Source organism: Phyllobates terribilis, unplaced genomic scaffold, assembly GCF_046119375.1.
Source record: "Phyllobates terribilis strain yellow unplaced genomic scaffold, ASM4611937v1 Scaffold_1__5_contigs__length_1240528914, whole genome shotgun sequence".
In the NCBI taxonomy this organism is placed as follows: Eukaryota; Metazoa; Chordata; class Amphibia; order Anura; family Dendrobatidae; genus Phyllobates; species Phyllobates terribilis.
The window spans coordinates 598,716,667-598,735,010 of record NW_027362761.1 but is presented as its reverse complement, the minus strand read 5'-3'; the positions used below and the strand labels follow the sequence as shown (position 1 = coordinate 598,735,010).

The 18,344-nt window shown below is 44.1% G+C and overlaps 1 protein-coding gene across 1 annotated transcript in view; it reads right to left on the bottom strand.

Moving 5' to 3' along the window:
- Nucleotides 1–3,355: 3,355 nt before the first annotated feature.
- LOC141274688 (oocyte zinc finger protein XlCOF8.4-like) overlaps nt 3,356–18,344 on the bottom strand; it is a 36,384-nt gene continuing 21,395 nt past the window's right edge. Inside the window, exons 6-7 of the mRNA XM_073686329.1 lie at nt 18,089–18,298; nt 3,356–4,569 (exon numbers count right to left, since the gene is read on the bottom strand). Coding sequence (XP_073542430.1) covers nt 3,662–4,569; nt 18,089–18,298 — 1,118 coding nt within the window. The 3' untranslated portion in view covers nt 3,356–3,661. The remainder of the gene's footprint in view (nt 4,570–18,088; nt 18,299–18,344) is intronic.

Genomic DNA, 18,344 nt, shown 5'->3' with positions numbered 1-18,344 from the left:
GTTATGAAAACCGCCTCACAGTCAGACTGTTCTAGTTTTGCGTTTTAATGATCACAGTATTTTTAGTCTGGTGTTAAAGATGGGCCATGCAAAATCTTCTGTCTACTTATAGCTTTCTCCTGCTTTGTGGTCTCCACCATTTTCAGAGTGCTCGGCAGCTGCTTAGAAGAACCCATGGCTGCTATTTTTTGGCACAAGGTTGGAGGAGGCCCGGTTTTTATAAAGCTGGGAAATCTGCATCACCTGGACTTTCCTAACGATGATAGTGAACAAGCCATAACCCTAACAGGCTAATTAAGGTCTGAAACCTTGGTCAACGTTATCTGAGCACACAAATCTCCAAGGGTGCCCAAATTTCTGCATTGACCCATTTTCCTGTTTGTAGTTTTTAAAATGTAAAAGATGAATATATATATATATATATATATATATATATATATATATATATATATATATACACACACACACATATACTAGCTATTCAGCCCGTTCTACGCCCGGGTGGCGAGCATTTTTATTGGTATATGGTCTCCCATGCTGGTATGTGCTGCCCCCATCCTGGTATTTGTGCTGCCCCCATCCTGATATCTGATATTTGTGCCCCCCAATCCTGTTCCTCTATCCTGTTATGTGCTGCCCTCATCCCTATCCCGGTATGCATGGCACGCCTCATCCCTATCCTGGTATGCATGGCATCCCTCACCACTAATCCTGGTATGCATGGCACCCCTCCCCCCCAATCCTGGTATGCACGGCACCCCTCCCCCCCAATCTTGGTTTGCAGGGCACCCCTCATCCCCAATCCTGGTATGCATGGCACCCCTCATCCCCAATCCTGGTATGCATGGTACCCCATCCCTCATCCCTATCCTGGTATGTATGGTACCCCCCTCACCCTAGTATGCATGGTACCCCTCATCCCTATCCTGGTATGCATGGCACCCCATCCCTCATCCCTATCCTGGTATGTATGGTACCCCTCATCCCTATCCTGGTATACATGGCCCCTCATCCGAATCCTGGTATGCAAGGCCCCCCCAGATCCCTATCCTGGTAAGCATGGTACCCCTCATCCCTATGCTGGTATGCATGGTACCCCTCATCCCTATCCTGGTATGCATGGCACCCTTCATCCAAAATCCTGGTATGCATGGCACACCTCATCCCCAATCCTGGTATGCATGGCCCCCTCATCCCAAATTTGATATACATGGCACCCCTCATCCCAATCCTGGTATGTATGGTACCCAATCCCTCATCCTGGTATGCATAGCATCCCACATCCACAATCCTGGTATGCATGGCACCCCATCCCTCATCCTGGTATGCATGGTACCCCTCATCCCCAATCCTGGTATGCATGGCACCCCATCCCTCATCCTGGTATGCATGGTACCCCGCATCCCTATCCTGGTATGTATGGTACCCTTCATCCTGGTATGCATGGCACCCCATCCCTCATCTTGGTGTACATGGCACCCCTCATCCCATTTCTAGTATTTATGGCCTCATCATCCCTCAATCCTGGTATGCATGGTACCCCTCATCCCCCAATCCTGCTATGCATGGTACCCCTCATCCCCCAATCCTGCTATGCATGGTCCCCTTCATTCCCCAATCCTGGTATGCATGGTCTCCTCACCCCCAATCCTGGTATGCATGGCACCCCTCATCCCCAATCCTGGTATGCATGGCACCCCTCATCCCCAATCCTGGTATGCATGGTACCCCATCCCTCATCCCTATCCTGGTATGTATGGTACCCCTCATCCTGGTATGCATGGTCCCCTCACCCCTCAATCCTGGTATGCATGGTCCCCTCATCCCCAAATCCTGGTATGTATGGTACCCCTCATCCCCCAATCTTGGTGTGTGTGGTCCCCTCATCCCCCAATCCTGGTATGTGTGGCCCCCTCATCCCTTTCACGCTGCACACATACAAAAAAAAACCACTTATACTCACCTTTCTTCCCTGTGCTCCAACGCTGCAGTGTCCTGTTCTGCCAGAGGCCGGGGGAGGAGTGTGGCGCCGGAGTACGCACGTGCCCATACCGCGCTGTCCGGCGGCATTTTGCTGAAGACATATTGCAAATATGTCTTCAGTAAAATGGCGCCGGATGGCGCTATGCGCATGCGCCGACTCCGACGCCTTCACTCCTGCCCCGGTCTCCGGCCAGAAAAGAGGCTCCGTGGCAACACTTCTCCCGGTCAGGTAAGTATGCAAGTATGGCGCCGGAGATTGCGGTATGCGTTCAGTGTCTATGCATACCGCGATCTCCGGCGCCATACACTCCTCTTACCTGTAACGGCTGGATGCGTTCTTCTGTCTGGAGCCAGACTGCGCGTCGCGCAAGCGCAGTCTATAGAGGCTTCAGACAGAGGGACACTTGCAGCGTTATATTATAGATATTTAGAGATTATATATATATACTGTATATATGTTTGCCTAAAATATAAAGGAAATGTGTACCCTTAACTTTAGGCCTTTTAGAGATCATTTCATCTTCAACTTGCTTAACTGTTCACAATAAGGCTATGTGCCCACGATACAAAAAAAAAAAACATTATACTCACCTTCTGATGGCCTGCGGTCTTCTCTCCAATGCGTCCGGTCTCTTGTACGGCTCGCGGTGGTGTAAAAGGACCTTCCATGACATCATTTAGTCATTTGACTGGTCACACGACTGCCAACGTCAGCGGTCGTGTGACCTGTCACATGACTAAATGACGTCATGGAAGGTCCTTTTACACCATCGTGAGACACCGGGGAGCCAGGACGCACCATAGAGGAGACCGAGGGGACATCAAAAGGTGAGTATAATGTATATTTTTTATTTTATTTTTAACAGGTATTATGGTACCCGGGTCTGGAGGAGAGTCGCCTCTTCTCCAGACCCGGGTACCATCCGCACATTGAATCGCTTAATATCCGCATGTGCACATGTAGTCATGCGGATATTAAGAGATTCAATGCAAGTCAATGGCGGCAATTACGCTGCGTGTCCGCAAAATTAATGGACATGCTGCGGATTTTTCATGTTACCAAGCGTTTTTTAAGCATTTTTGCTGTGGAAATTCCGTGGCAAAAACGCTTGAAAAATGCATAGTGGGCACGCAGCCTAACAGTCATTTTGACCAGAGGTGCCCAAAGTTTTACATGCCACTTTATATATAGATTTGATTCGTAGATAAAACATTTCTGACATTCTGAAGATTAAAATATTTTTCGTGTGTGAGCTCCTTGATGTCTAATTTGTACTGAGTTTTACTTAAAACTCAACATGATCAAATCTACTAAAATTCAAAATTTGTCTGATCTCTCAGATTTATCAAGGAAATTCAATTCAAATCCAAGTTATTTATTGCAAAATGAATGCTGGTTTTCTACACACTGACCAGGTCTATTACATCGATATGCGCCATGGGGAACGCTTGCCGTAACATCACAAAGTGTGCAGCATTGTCAGAGGACTAGTCGGCGTCAGGAGCTCCGGTGAAGAAAGAAGCAGCGTATGTTTTCACACCTTTTACTAACCTTCCACGACCGAGTAATTTTCTACAAAAATTGTATACTGGAGAATATAAATTTTTGTAAATTTTCAAGAGAATTCCACTAGGATCCACTCATCCCTACTTTCCACATAGAGTACATGACTGGCATCTACTCTGTGTGATTTCTCAGATGTCTCACAAGAACAGATTTTCGAACAAAGAATTTCCCACATTCTGAACAGAAGAACGGCTTCTCCCCTGTGTGAGTTTTTTTATGTTGCACAAGATTTGATTTTTGGCTAAAACATTTCCCACATTCTAAACACAAGAACGGCTTCTCCCCTGTGTGAGTTTTTTTATGTTGCACAAGATTTGATTTTTGGCCAAAACATTTCCCACATTCTGAACATGAGAACGGCTTCTCTCCTATGTGAGCTTTTTGATGTTGCAAAAGATTTGATTTGTGGATAAAACATTTCTCACATTCTGGACATGAAAATTGCTTCTCCCGTGTGTGAGCTTTTTGATGTACATCTAAAATTGTCTTTTGGTTAAAACACTTTCCACATACCGAGCATGAAAATGGCCTCTCCCCTGTGTGGATTCTCAGATGTCTAACAAGTGTTGATTTTTGTATAAAACGTTTCCCACATTCTGAACATGAGAATGGCTTCTCCCCTGTGTGAGTTTTTTGATGCGTCAAAAGATATGATTTTTGAATAAAACATTTTCCACATTCTGCACACGAAAACGATTTCACTCCCTTGTGGGTTTTTAAATGTGCAGCAAGCTGTGGTTTCATAGTAAAACATTTTCCACATTCTGAGCATGAATACAGCTCCTCCCCTGTGTGAGCTCTTTCGTGTTGATCATGACTTTTGTGACTTTTATTTTGCTTAACAGCCTTCTGTGAATCAGGAGATAGGACTTGTTCATCAGCAGAAAGATCTCGGGTATGAAGGGCTGAGGGTATATCTGGGATAATGGCTTTCTCGTCATATGTATAATCCATGATACCATGATGATCTGCTTTAAAATCTGAAGATTGGCGTTCTTCTAAGTTCTTAGTACAGTCATCTGCCAAAAAAAGTTGATTTTAATATTCTTAAACTATAGAACAGTAAAACGAATATTTATATTATATAAAAATAATTAAAAGGTTTTCTAGTACATTAATATTGAGGATCTATCTTTATCTATCTATCTTTTCAGCTTGTGACTGAGGTTCAAAGAACATCGTGATTTTTACTATATGCAGCAAAAGTTAAGTATTGCTGTATATATTACCAGTGATCTGACAATCACAGGTTCGTGTCCAATGGGAGACAAATAAGTTAAAAAGTAAAAAAGTCATGAAAAAAAATTCTAATCACCCTTTTCCTCAGCTAAAAATAGATATATTAAAAAAAGTCTGATCAAAATATAAAATGAATTCACCCGAATGGTACACCATAAACACAAAAATATTCAAACCGCCAAAATTGTGGCTTTTTTTGATAGCCACGAGGCAACAAAAATGTAATTAAAAGAGATCAAAATGTCATATTTACTATTCTAACTCCGTAACTGGTCTTTATGTACCATTACGCACACGAAGAGATTTCATCAGATAGCTTCACTCGACTGCTGAACCAGAGATGCAAAGACATGAGCTTCTAACATGACTGACATACTCAGAATTAGGAATAAGGGAGGGAATACTGATATCAAAGCTTACATCAGGGCTGGGCTACAGGGAGAGAGGGAGGACAAATTTCTAAAAAGGGCAAACCTTATTGCATAGCGACGCAACAGCAACAGTACAATACAATACTGTATAATTCCCAAATCATGGGACATGACATCTACGTCAAAATGGTATGGATAAAAAATGTTTACTTGCTCCGCAAAGAAAACGAGCTCCATCAACCCGAAAAATTGGAAGGCTAAGAATCTCAGAAAATGGCAACACAAAAGGAAAAAAATGTTATAAAAAGATATGACCCTTGGAAGAAGAAGAAAGAGAAAAAAACCTAAAGCTCAAAAACTAAAAATGTCCGGGTCCTAAAAGAGATAAATAATTCTACAACGAACACTCGTCTGAACAGTTTTTTCTCCTGGTGCCCCATAAGCATGCATACTTGACTCGGCCAAATGTGCATGTTAATGTTGAATGGAGAGACAGAATGTCTCTTGTAGTAAAAAAGGACCGGCCATGGTGAAATCCAAGAAGTCTGATACTTCTTTTTGCGAACATCTGTCATTAGAAGAGAATTAGGCAGCCCTATTAAACAATGGTGTCAACCAATGATGGGGAATTGGCAGGTTCGGACAACTACTAATGTATCTAGGCATTACCAGGGGACATTATCACTGTTGAGCTCAGGCCCCTGATGGCAGTACAAGCTGTAGAGATAAACATGGTCTTACCGAGACGCCTCTTATGATTTCAAAGTGAAAGAAAATCAATTTATAATAATATTGATAATATTCCGAGCCTAAAGTAGGACAAGCCGTAAAGTGAAACCTCAAAAATTGGATCCAGTCTTGTGGGATAATTGTGTGATGTCTCCAGTTCAACAATATTCAACTTATAGCCGATTGTCACAAACTGAGAGGGACAGAATCTTTGAACTGAGAGACCTTGGTTTATCAATCTGGTTGATCGCTACACGATTAGGCTGAGATGTCAGCACTGACAAACGTTGCATGTCCCAAAGGTTGGGAGAACAAAAATGTACTTGATTGACAGCAAAAGGTGCACAGAAGTGAACCTCAGTACGGACGGACCCTTAGATTAGAAGAATGGCGCATAGTGATCCATTCTGTACTGCAAGGGACATTAGACGACATATACCAGGCCTAAGGTGTCAAACAAGTGTCTACACAAACTTCCAGAAGGCGTAGCACAACCCTGTCCACCTATGGATGATCCATTGACTTCAAGCCAATGCTCTCTAAGGCCATCATGGTGCAAAGCAAGACTGGAATGGAGGTCTGTCCTCTTCAGCGATGAGTACCACATTTTTCTTGGATGCCGTTTATTGATTTGGACATGAGGTGTGAAATAGTATGATAAGGTCTTCACGAGAGAACGTTACTCCTATCCGACTCCCAGGATTATGGTGTGGGGTGGCATAATATACAGTAGCCAGATCTCTCATATTCATTCCAGGTGCACTAACAGTCCAGCATTACATTGATTTGGTCTGTGGAATGAGTGGTGCAATCATTTGTCCAAAGTGAGCCATTTTGCAACATGACATCGCCAGGCTGAATGTTGCTGGTGCTACTGTAAGCAGCCTGTGTGGCCGAAATGTGCTCCCATGGTTCTGGGGCTATATCCACTATATCACTGTATAGATCTTTTAATCTTGATTTTGAGGGAAACAGACTCCCTTTAACCATACTTTTGTTGAATGACTTGTGGCTTTGCGTTGTCATCCTGCTGCATGACCCATGTCCTCCTTAGAGTCAACTTATGGATAGATGTCATAGAATCCTAGGATGTTAGAGTTGGAGGGGACCTCCAGCGTCAACGTGTCCAACCCCCTGCTCAATGCAGGATTCACTTAGCCATTTCAGAGAGATGTCTGTCCAGCCTCTGTTTGAAGACTTCCATTGAAGGAGAACTCACCACTAGTGATGCGAGAACTTGCTAGGATAAGGCGTTATTCAAACACGCTCGGGGGTTAACCGAGTATGTTTGGCATGCTTGAAAACTATGTTTGTGTTGCTGCAGTGCATGTCTCGCTGCTGTTAGGCAATCCCCGCATGTGTTGCGGATGTCTAACAAACAGCGAATTCCTGCATGTGTTGTGGCTGTCTAACATATTTTTCGAGCATGCCGAAGATACTCTGTAAGCACCTGAGCGTGCTTGGTTAACGCCTTATTTGAGCATGGTCGCTCATCACTACTCACCACCTCTTGTGGCCGCCTGTTCCACTCATTGATCACCCTCACTGTCAAAAAGTTTTTTCTAGTATGTAATCTGTATCTTCTCCCTTTCAGTTTCATCCCATTGCTTCTTGTGTTTCCATGTGCAAATGAGAATAAGGGCGATCCCTCTACAGTGTGTCATCCCTTCAGATATTGGCAGAAACCTATTAAGTCTCCTTTTAGCCTTCTTTTTTGCAAGCTAAAGTCCCCAGATCCTCTAACTGTTGCTCGTAGGACTTGCTTTGCAGTCCGCTCACCATCCTGGTAGCTCTTCTCTGAACTTGTCCTGATAATTTCCTTTAGGATTTGCTATTATAATTCATTATTCCATCAATGATGGCAGCTGTCCGGGCCCAGATGCAGCATAGCAGACCCAAGCCATGATTGCTCCACCCCTGTGTTTCAGAGATGGAAGGAGGTTTTTATGCCATAATACAGCATAATTCTGTAAAGAAGTGTTTTTATTTCTGCAAACATAATGTTTCTGATTTAAACCAAAAAGCTCTATTGTGTTCCCATCAAAACTTGTTTTAAGTGCCTTCTATTGGAAGTTTTCTTTTTCAGAAAGCAGTGTCTTTCTCCTTGCAATCCTACCATGCACACCATTATTGTTCAGTGTCCTCCTGATGGTTGTTAGACATCTGCCTTGGCTCGGCAGAGCTTCATCAGCTTCCACTGTGGCCGCTGCCCTCTGCGGTTTCTCCATGTCAGGTTTTACAAGTGGCCTGGCGTGCTCCCATTTGATTATCTGCCTAGGCCTATATACCTCTGTCTTGGGTGTCTTGGTAATTAGACTTTTGGTTCTGTTTGTTTGACTGTAAACCACTACCTGCTCCATACCTTCTTTCATGTTTCCTGTTTGCCTGAGGCCTCCAGTTCTTCTACTACCTGCTCCATACTGGCTTTCAGTGTACTGCCTGCCGCCTCCAGTTCTAGTACCTGCATGCCACCTTGTTCTTGCACCAGGGATCCAGTCTCTCTGTCCTTGTCCATATGTATGTCACTTGACAAATGGTAAGGTTTTTAATATTAGAGTTAGGACTGTCCCACAAGGGATGCCGTGACGTGGCGGGACAGCTTTTACATTATTTTGATCAAAATTATGTTAACTAAATACCCTTTATTATTTATTATTATTTTTGCACTGTGCGATTTTTACATTTACTTTTAATCATTTGGGTATTTTTCTTGTCTTTGGTTTCTCTTTGTTTAATGGCCTTGTGTGAACATGCAGTTACATTTTGCATGCACATCAATTTATGTTCCAGTTCACACCTTCAGGTTTTTTCTATGCCACCTTGTTCTTCTAGTACCTGCTCCATACCTGCTTTCAGTGTCCTGTCTGCCTGCCGCCCCCAGTTCTTCTAGTACCTGCTCAATACCGGCTTTCATTGTCCTGTCCGCCTGCCGCCCCCAGTTCTTCTAGTACCTGCTCCATACCTGCTTTCAGTGTCCTGTCTGCCTGCCGCCCCCCAGTTCTTATAGTACCTGCTCCATACCTGCTTTCCAGTGTTCTGTCTACCTGAGGCCTCCAGTGCTTTAAGCCCTCGCTCCATTTGTGCCTTCTACATGCCTGCTTCTACATCTGGGATCCATGTGGCCACCCGGACCTGGGCTTAGAGGTTCCATATGACAAGATGAGCCCTTAACAGAATACCAAGACCATGGATCCCAAAGATACAGTGGCTACAACACCATTGCCATTGCATACAGAGGATTTGTCAGCGCTGGTTTTCCAACTTTCTGCGAGTCAAAGGGAGCTTGTCCTGGCTGTGCAGAATCTCACAGCCCGTGTGGACGCACTGTTTTGGACACCTGCAAATTTACCACCAGATTCTCAACACCTGTCACAGACTAATATGCACCTGAAATATTTATTGTGAGACACATCTCCCCATATATTCACTCCTGCACATTTTTATGGAGACATTCAGGCCAGCCGGAGCTTTTCAAATCCGTGCATCATACATTTTGAGCTATGTCCCTGGCAATTTTTTCTGAGCAGTCCAAAGAGACATACATTTTTTCTTTGCTGTCTGTCTGTGGGCTGCACCATTGTGGGAATGTTGCATTCTATACCATCCTTCCTGTCTGCCTTCCGTAAAGTGTTTGATGAACGAGTTCGTATCCACTCCACCACCGATTCTATCCTTCCGCTCAGACAAGGATCTCGCCCTGTGGCACATTATGCCATACAGTTCTGCACTCTGTCTGCTGAATTGTCCTAGAACAATGACGCTCTCCTGGCTATTTTCTATGCCGGCTTATCCAGTCAGATTAAAGATGAACTCACGGGTAGAGATTTCCCTTCCACCCTTGATTACTTTATTTCCTTTGCCATCCCAGTTGTGATTTAAAGAACTGTCTAAGGAAAAAACACTATTTCCGAGTGTCACATTCTGTCTCTGAAATCTCCTCCCAGAAGGGCCGAACTAGATCACATGGAGAATGGTCTGAGCAGATTACCTCCAGCTAAAAGATCCTGTCACCTTACTGGCGGAATCTTTTTATTGTGGTGAACCGAATCATATTGCACAAATTGTTCCAAACTGAAAGCCAAATTGGGAAAACATCAGACCCTAGACAAAGAGAGAGGCGTTGCCCTGGGATTAATGCTTTTCTCCACTAAAGATAAATTGCTCATGTCTCTGTCTGTTTCTTACAGTTCCTCTGTGTTCATGGGACAAGCACTTATTCATTCCGCAGCAGCAGAGAATTTTTTGGACTTCTCTCTAGCAAAAAGGCTGAAAATTCCTTTAGCTTCTTTGCAGACTCCAATGAAGCTAACTTCTGTGAGTGGCTCAACAATTCCTGGTGGTCGCATCCAATTCCGGACACTGAAAGCAATTCTTTAGATTGGTGCACTACACGTTGAAGACATTTCTTTTTTAGTTTTGCCATTTTCTGATGCACTGGTGCTTGTGGGACTTCCATGGCTATAGCTACAGAATCCGGTCATTGACTGGTCTGACCAGATCACTCAGTGGGGATCACCTTGTTTTCATAACTTCTACAGAATTCCACCTCACCCACCTTCTCAGAAACTTTGCTCTTCATATGCTGCTTCTAATATTCAGGACTCAACTATATCAAGACTCTGAAGATGTCTTCTCAAAGGATGGGGCCAAAGAGAACTGCAGGGAAGACGTGACCGAGCCTGAATGTCCTTACCTCTGCTTCTTCATTTTCCAACTCGCCACCTGCAGGTCGTCCTGTGGCCCTCAACAGATCTTCTTCTACAATCAAAACAGTTCCTGCTTCTAAACTGAGGGTACTGTTATGCATCTGTATCGGTTCCGCTGAGCTTCATCACCTTCCTCTATTGCTGCTGCCCTCTACTGTGCTCCGTGCCGGGTTTTACAAATGGCCCAGCTTGCCCCCATTATCTGCCTAGGCCTACATAAGGTCCTAGGCAGATGGAACCAAGAGTCTATTTGTTTGACTGTGCACAAACACCTGCTCCATACCTGCTTTCCTGTGTACTTTCTGCTTGCAGCTTCTAGTGCTTCAAGTCCTTGCTCTATATGTCCCTTCTACTGCTGCATCAACATCCGTGATCCATGTGCCCACCTGGACTTGGGCTTAGAAGATCCACATCACAGGGTGAGTCTTATGACAATGGTAGATTCATGAAAATTGACATCAGGTAATGTGAGAGGTGAGAGAGTCCTTTAGTTGCTTAGAGGATACCTTGGGTTTCTTTGTTAGCTCATAGATCATTATACATTGTGCACTTGGAGTGACCTTTGTTAAACAACGACGAAAGGGTATTAATGGTCTTGAATTTACTACATTCATACAAAATCTCTCTCAGGAGTCCAAACTCATTAGAAATAGTTTTGTAACTTACAGTGGGGAAAATAAGTATTTGATACACTGCTAATTTTGCAAGTTTTCCCACCAACAAAAAATGGAGAGGTCTGTAATTTTAATTGTAGGTACACCAATGGTGAAAAACAAAATCTAAAAATAAAAATGAGATCTCGTCTCGTGGGGTAAGGATGATCCTGAGAAAGGTCAGGAATCAGCCCAGAACTACACAGGAGGACCTGGTCAATGACCTGAAGAGAGCTGGGACCACAGTCTCAAACATTACCGTTAGTAACACACCACGCCGTCATGGATTCAAATCCTGAAGGACACGCAACGTCCCCCTTGCTCACGCCAGCACATGTCCAAGATTGTTTGAAGTTCACTAATGATGTGGATGATCCAGAAAAAGCATTTGAGAAGGTTTAGTGGTCAGATGAGGCCAAAATAGAACTTTTTGGTATCAACTCCACTCGCCATGTTTGGAGGAAGAACAAGGATAAGTACAACATCAAGAACACCATCCCAGTACAACCCCAAGAACACCATCACAGCTGTGAAACATGGTAGGTGAAACATCACCCCAAGAACACCATCCCAGCTGTGAAACATGGTAGGTGAAACATAATACTTTGGGAGTGCCTTTCTGCAAAGAGGACAAGACGACTGCACCATATAGAAGGGAGGATGGATGGGGTCATGTATCGCGAGATTTTGGCCAACAACCTCCTTCCCTCAGTAACAGCATTGAAGATGGATCGTGGCTGGGTCTTCCAGCATGACAATGACCCGAAACACACAGCCAGGGCAACTAAGAAGTGGCTGTAAGAAGCATTTTAAGGTCCTGGAGTGGCCTAGCCAGTCTCCAGACCTGAACCCAATAGAAAATCTTTGGATGAAGCTGAAACTCAATGTTGCCCAACGACAGCCTCGAAACCTGAACGATCTGGAGAAGATCTTAATGGAGGAATTGGCCAAAATCCCTGCTGCAGTGTGTGCAAACCTGGTCAAGAACTACAGAAAACGTCTGACCTCTGTAATTGCAAACAATGGTTTCTGGACCAAATATTAAGTTTTGTTTTTCTATTGTATCAAATACTTATTTCATGCAATAAAATGCAAATTAATTATGTAAAAATCATACAATGTGATTTTCTGTTTTGTTTTTTTTTAGATTCTGTCTCTCACAGGTGAAGTGACCTACGATAAAAATTACAGACCTCTCCATTCTTTGTAGGTGGGAAAAATTGCAAAACCGGCAGAGTATAAAATACTTATTTTCCCCACCAATGTTTCTCTGCTAGAAATGGCACATTGTTCAGCACAGATGAGTGATGTTAGTGTGGCACAGGGGTGACATGAAGCAGCTCTGTAACTGTTAGAACCCTCCTGTTTGTTTTTTCCATCTTGTGTTTTGCGGTCACGTGACCATCTGCCTTTATATTCCAGCTCCACCCTTTTGGCTGTGCTGGACTTCAGTGTTTGACTGCATCTCTAGCCAGGTGCTTCGGTGCCTTTCTCTGTCAGTTCGCTTGGTCCTTCTGGGACCTCTAGTACTTTTTGTCAGTTTGTCTTTTTGTGTTCTGCAACAACTTCTCTGTTTAGGAGGTGTCCCATTTTGTCCCAGTCCTTGGTTCTTTTCGGGACCCCTCCCTTAATGCTATAGGTCTTCGTTTAGACTAGCCGAGGACTAAGGCGGGTCTGTTCGCTAGGAACAGGCAGCCCGCTACATCGTAGGGATTCAGCTTAGTCTTACTGTAGGAACAGCTTTCCCCTATCTTTCCTTAGTTTATGTTGCAGATCATAACAGTAAGTCCAGCCAAAAAAAAAAACTAAAAGGAAAGAAATCCGGGGATCAGTATGGTTTCCGTTCAGGATTTGGCTCAACGCCTGCAGGGATTGTCTCTGGAGGTGGCCGAGCTTCAGCAACACGTGAGTAGCTGTTCTGGAGCGCATTTTGTGGAACCCAAGGTAGGACTGCCTGATGTTTTTTATGGTAAACAGCAAGATTTTTTTCCCTTTAAAAATGCTTGTTTGCTATATTTTCGTTTGAGACCAAGGTCCTCTGGGAATGAATCACAGCGCATTGGTTTTATTATGTCACTTTTGCGCAAGGAACCACAGGGGTGGGCCTTTTCTCTCCAACCTAATGATCCGTGTTTTAGGTCGGTAGAAGAGTTTTTTTCTGCTATGGGGCTATTATATGACGATCCTGATCGAATCTCATCTGCTGAGGCAGAACTCAGGCGTTTGAATCAGGGGTCAGATGATGTTGAAAATTATTGCACACACTTCAGAAGGTGGTCCTCAGAAGTTAAATGGAATGATGCGGCGCTTAAATGTTTATTTCTTGCTGGTCTGAGTGGAAGAGTTAAGGATTTGCTAATTGCATTCCCCACACCTGAGACTCTGCAGGATGCCATGCAATTAGCTATACATGTGGACAGGAGACTGAGGTCCAGGGTGAAGGATGTAAAAACTCCTGTAATGTCAGGTCCTAGTCCCCAGAAAATCTGCTCTGACAGCGGAGAACCGATGGAGGTTGGGGCGATGTCACTCCACTCTCAGGAAAGAGACCGGAGGTTTGCCGAGGGATTGTGTCTTTATTGTGGTAAAGCTGACCATTTGATTAAGAATTGTGAGCTTCGTTTAAGTAAAGAAAAAAAAAAAGGTCAGTTACGCCCGTATTGCTTGTTTACGCTCTGCAGGAGTATTTCTTTCAGGGAGTACTACTCCGCAGGAAGATTTGATTGAATTTCAGGTATTTGTGGATTGTGGTTCAACACTTAATGTGATTGATAAAGGGTTTTTGGAAAACCTTAAATTGGAATCCAAACCTTTGTCATCACCTATTTCTGTGATTGCAATTGATAACACTCCCTTGAAATGTATTACTCACAAGGTTGCTGCATTTCCCCACACTATCAATGGAGTTCACCAAGAAATTTTGGACTTGGTTGTATTAGATAATTTACCCTCTCCGGTCGTTTTAGGTTTGCCTTGGTTAAAACTGCACAATCCTTTACTGGACTGGTCTACTAATGTGATTAAGTCTTGGAGTCCGAAGTGTTATGATAAATGTTGTAATGGTCGCATTGCAGCTGTGGAAAAAGGGGAATTACCTGTACCTATTCAGGATTTTTGGAAGGTTTTTTCAGAGGAGGAGTCGCAAGTTTTACCTCCTCATAGGGATTATGATTGCGCCATTGAGTTTGTTCCTGGAGCTACTCTTCCCAAGAGTCGCTTGTTTAATCTGACTATCCCTGAGAGAAAGGCCTTGGAGGAGTACATAGAGACTAGCCTGGTTGCTGGTCACATTAGACCTTCTAAGTCGCCTGTGGCAGTTGGATTTTTCTTTGTTAAAAAAAAAAGGACGGGGGTTTACGTCCATATCTGGATTTTCGTGAAATTAATAAGATTGCCGTACGCAATTCCTATCCATTGCAGTTAATTCCTGACTTGTTTAACCAGTTGGTGGGGGCCAAGTGGTTCTCTAAAATTGATCTCCGGGGGCATACAATTTGTTACGAGTGAAGGAGGGTGATGAATGGAAAACTGCTTTTAACACTCCGGTAGGTCATTTTGAGAATCTGGTGATGCCCTTCGGTCTTACCAATGCACCTGCATTTTTTTAGAACCTTATTAATGACGTCCTGAGACCTCTGATTGGTAAGAATGTGGTTGTGTATTTGGATGACATTTTGATTTATTCACCAGATCTAGAGTCCCATTGGCGGAGCGTACGTGAGGTATTGCAGTTATTGAGTGATAATTCACTGTTTGCTAAGCTGGAGAAAAGTGAGTTCGCTGTGCAGAAAATTAGTTTTTTGTGCTACATTGTCTCCAGCGAGGGCTTTGAGATGGACCCTGTGAAGGTTCAGGCTGTGCAGGAATGGCCTAGGCCTATTGGTTTCAAAGCTATACAGAGATTTTTGGGTTTCGCCAATTATTACAGGAAATTCATTAAGAATTTTTCTAGAATTGTTAAACCTCTAACCGATCTCACCAGGAAAGGTGCGAATACGGTCCAGTGGACTACTGAGGCCATTGAAGCATTTGAGTATCTCAAGGAGAGGTTCAGTTCTGCCCCTATCCTTATGCAGCGTGATGAGACCAAGCCTTTTTTCGTCGAGGTCGATGCTTCATCGGTGGGGGTCGGAGCAGTTTTGTCTCAGGAGAACAAGGGTGGAGTACATCCTTGTACTTTTTTTTCGAAAAAAAATTCGGAAACCGAACTGAATTATGATGTTGGTAACCGGGAGTTGCTGGCTATTAAACTCGCATTTGAACATTGGCATCATTTTTTGGAAGGCGCTAGATTTCCTATTCAGGTTTTCACAGATCATAAGAATTTGATCTATCTGGATGCTGCCAAGAGCTTGAATGCCCGTCAAGCTCGGTGGGCACTTTTTTTTTCTCGGTTTCATTTTTCTGTTACCTATATCCCTGGTACTAAGAATGTTAAAGCCGATGCTTTGTCTCGCAGATTTTCTCTTACGGTTGGTGCCGAGGAGGAGGAGAGCATTTTACAGAAAGGAGTTGTGGTGGCAGCTTTGGACTCCGTTTTGGAGAATGGGATTTTGAAAGCTCAAGATGATGCTCCATCTAACACTCCCCATGGGAGGTTGCTCGTGCCTAGAACCTTTAGGAGAGATTTGTTTGTGGAGTGTCATGAGTCTCGGTTGGCAGGTCATCCAGGAATTTCGGAGACTAAGAGACTGATCAGTCGCAGTTTTTGGTGGCCTGGATGGCAGAAGGAAGTTATCAAGTGGGTGCGTCAATGTACTGTGTGTGCTAGGTCAAAGGCTTCACATACTCCTGCTGCAGGGTTGCTTTGCCCTCTGGAGGTTCCTAGTGCGCCTTGGACGCATCTCACAATGGATTTTATTACTGATCTTCCTGTGTCTGAGGGTTTTTTACTGTCATCTGGGTGGTCGTGGACCGTTTTAGTAAGATGTGTCATTTGGTTCCATTCATTAAGTTGCCCTGCGCCAAGACACTCGCTAAGGCGTTTGTTAAGGAGATTGTCAAGCTCCATGGCTTTCCCACGGATATTGTTTCTGATAGAGGACCTCAGTTTGTGGCTCGCTTTTGGCGTGCTTTTTGTGACCGGTTGGGAGTCCATTTGTCATTTTCGTCTGGTTATCATCCGGAGTCTAATGGACAGACTGAAAGAAAGAACCAGGATGTTGAACAGTTTTTGCGTTGTTTTGTGGCGGACAATCAAGAGGTGTGGTCTGAGTTTCTGCCTCTCGCAGAATTTGCTCTTAACAATCATACATCCTCCTCTGCTGGGTGTTCTCCTTTTTTTGTTGTACTGGGAGACATCCGTCTTTTGGCTCGTTCTCCAAATTGGGGTCGGCGGTGCCGGAGGAGGAGAATTTTTTCGGTGATTTGGAGAGGGTTTGGACTAATGTACGTTGCAACCTTCAAGAGGCTAACAAGAAGTCCAAGAAGTATTTTGACAGGAAACGTAAGGAGGTTTTGTTTACTGTGGGTGACATAGTTTGGTTGTCCTCGAAGAACCTGCGGTTGAGGATTCCCTCTAAAAAACAGGGTCCTAAGTTTGTGGGTCCATTTAAGGTGCTTCAGGTGGTTAACCCGTCTGCTGTTAGGTTGGATGTCCCTACTTCCTGGAAGATTAATCCTGTGTTTCATGTTTCCTTGTTGAAAAAGGCTGACGTATCTGATAGGGATGCCACTGTCACAGTTCCTCCTGTGGTGGAAGACGGCGAATATGAAATTTCTCGTATCTTGAATTCTAGATGGCAAAGAGGAAGATTACAGTATCTTGTCTCCTGGAAGGGTTTCGGTCCCGAAGATAACTCCTGGGTAAGGACAGATGATGTATCTGCTCCTAGGCTTGTTAATGCTTTCCACAGAAGGTTTCCGGAAAAGCCTGGGCCTGGAGGATCCGGAGGATCCTCATAAAAGAGGGGGCACTGTTATAACCCTCCTGTTTGTTTTTCCATCTTGTGTTTTGCGGTCACATGACCATCTGCCTTTATATTCCAGCTCCGCCCTTCTGACTGTGCTGGACTTCAGTGTTTGACTGTTTCTCTAGCCTGGTGCTTCTGTGCCTTTCTCTGTCAGTTCGCTTGGTCCTCTGGGACCTCTAGTACTTTTTGTCAGTTTGTCTTTTTGTGTTCTGCAATAACTTCTCTGTTTAGGAGGTGTCTCATTTTGTCCCAGTCCTTAGTTCTTTCGGGACCCCTCCCTTAATGCTATAGGTCTTCGTTCAGACTAGCCGAGGACTAAGGCGGGTCTGTTCGCTAGGAACAGGCAGCCCGCTACATCGCAGGTATTCAGCTTAGTCTTACTGTAGGGACAGATTTCCCCTATCTTTCCTTAGTTTATGTTGCAGATCATAACAGTAACATGTGCAGGCGAGGAGCAGTCACCGTCCATGCTGCGGATGGTAGCAGGGTTTAAAATTACAGTGATCACTGAAAAGGAGACACTCGTCTTTCACGCTAATGATGTGTTATGTGATAATGACGATCTACTATCGCCGTCTCTTCAGAGTCCCAGGTGAGCAGCATTACTGACACTCAGAGCTGTAATCTCCCATCCTCTCATGTTATTTGGGGGGACGTCTCCATGTTCTGTATTCTGTCACCAAACACTGACATGAGATTAATAGGAGCTAATGGTTTCTGAGTCACAAATTAGGCAAATTCTTTCCTTCATCAGAACTGACATCAGATGATGAAGAAATCGGCCGCTCACATGAGTATAATTCATCTCCCGCTGTATATTATCATCCATATTATAAATGCACGACCTGTGACATCACATATAACAGGATCACATTATTATCTATTCAGATTGTGGCTGAACAGTGAATATTCATCTAAAGCTCCTCACCTGGGCGGTTATCTGTAGGGGTCTCCTCTTTACACCGCTGATCGCCCCTCACATTTCTCTCTGGAGCATTAATATTGTTCAGATCTTTATCCGGATCCAAAAGCTGCAAAACAAATATTGTAAAAGACCCCGATGATTGGAGAAGTCCCCGGGAATAATGGTGAGAAGATCCGGCCATGTCTGTGGTCAGCTGTGATCCTGCCGTCTCCACTGCTCTCATTACACAAGTATAAAACATCTAATACTGGAGGAGAAG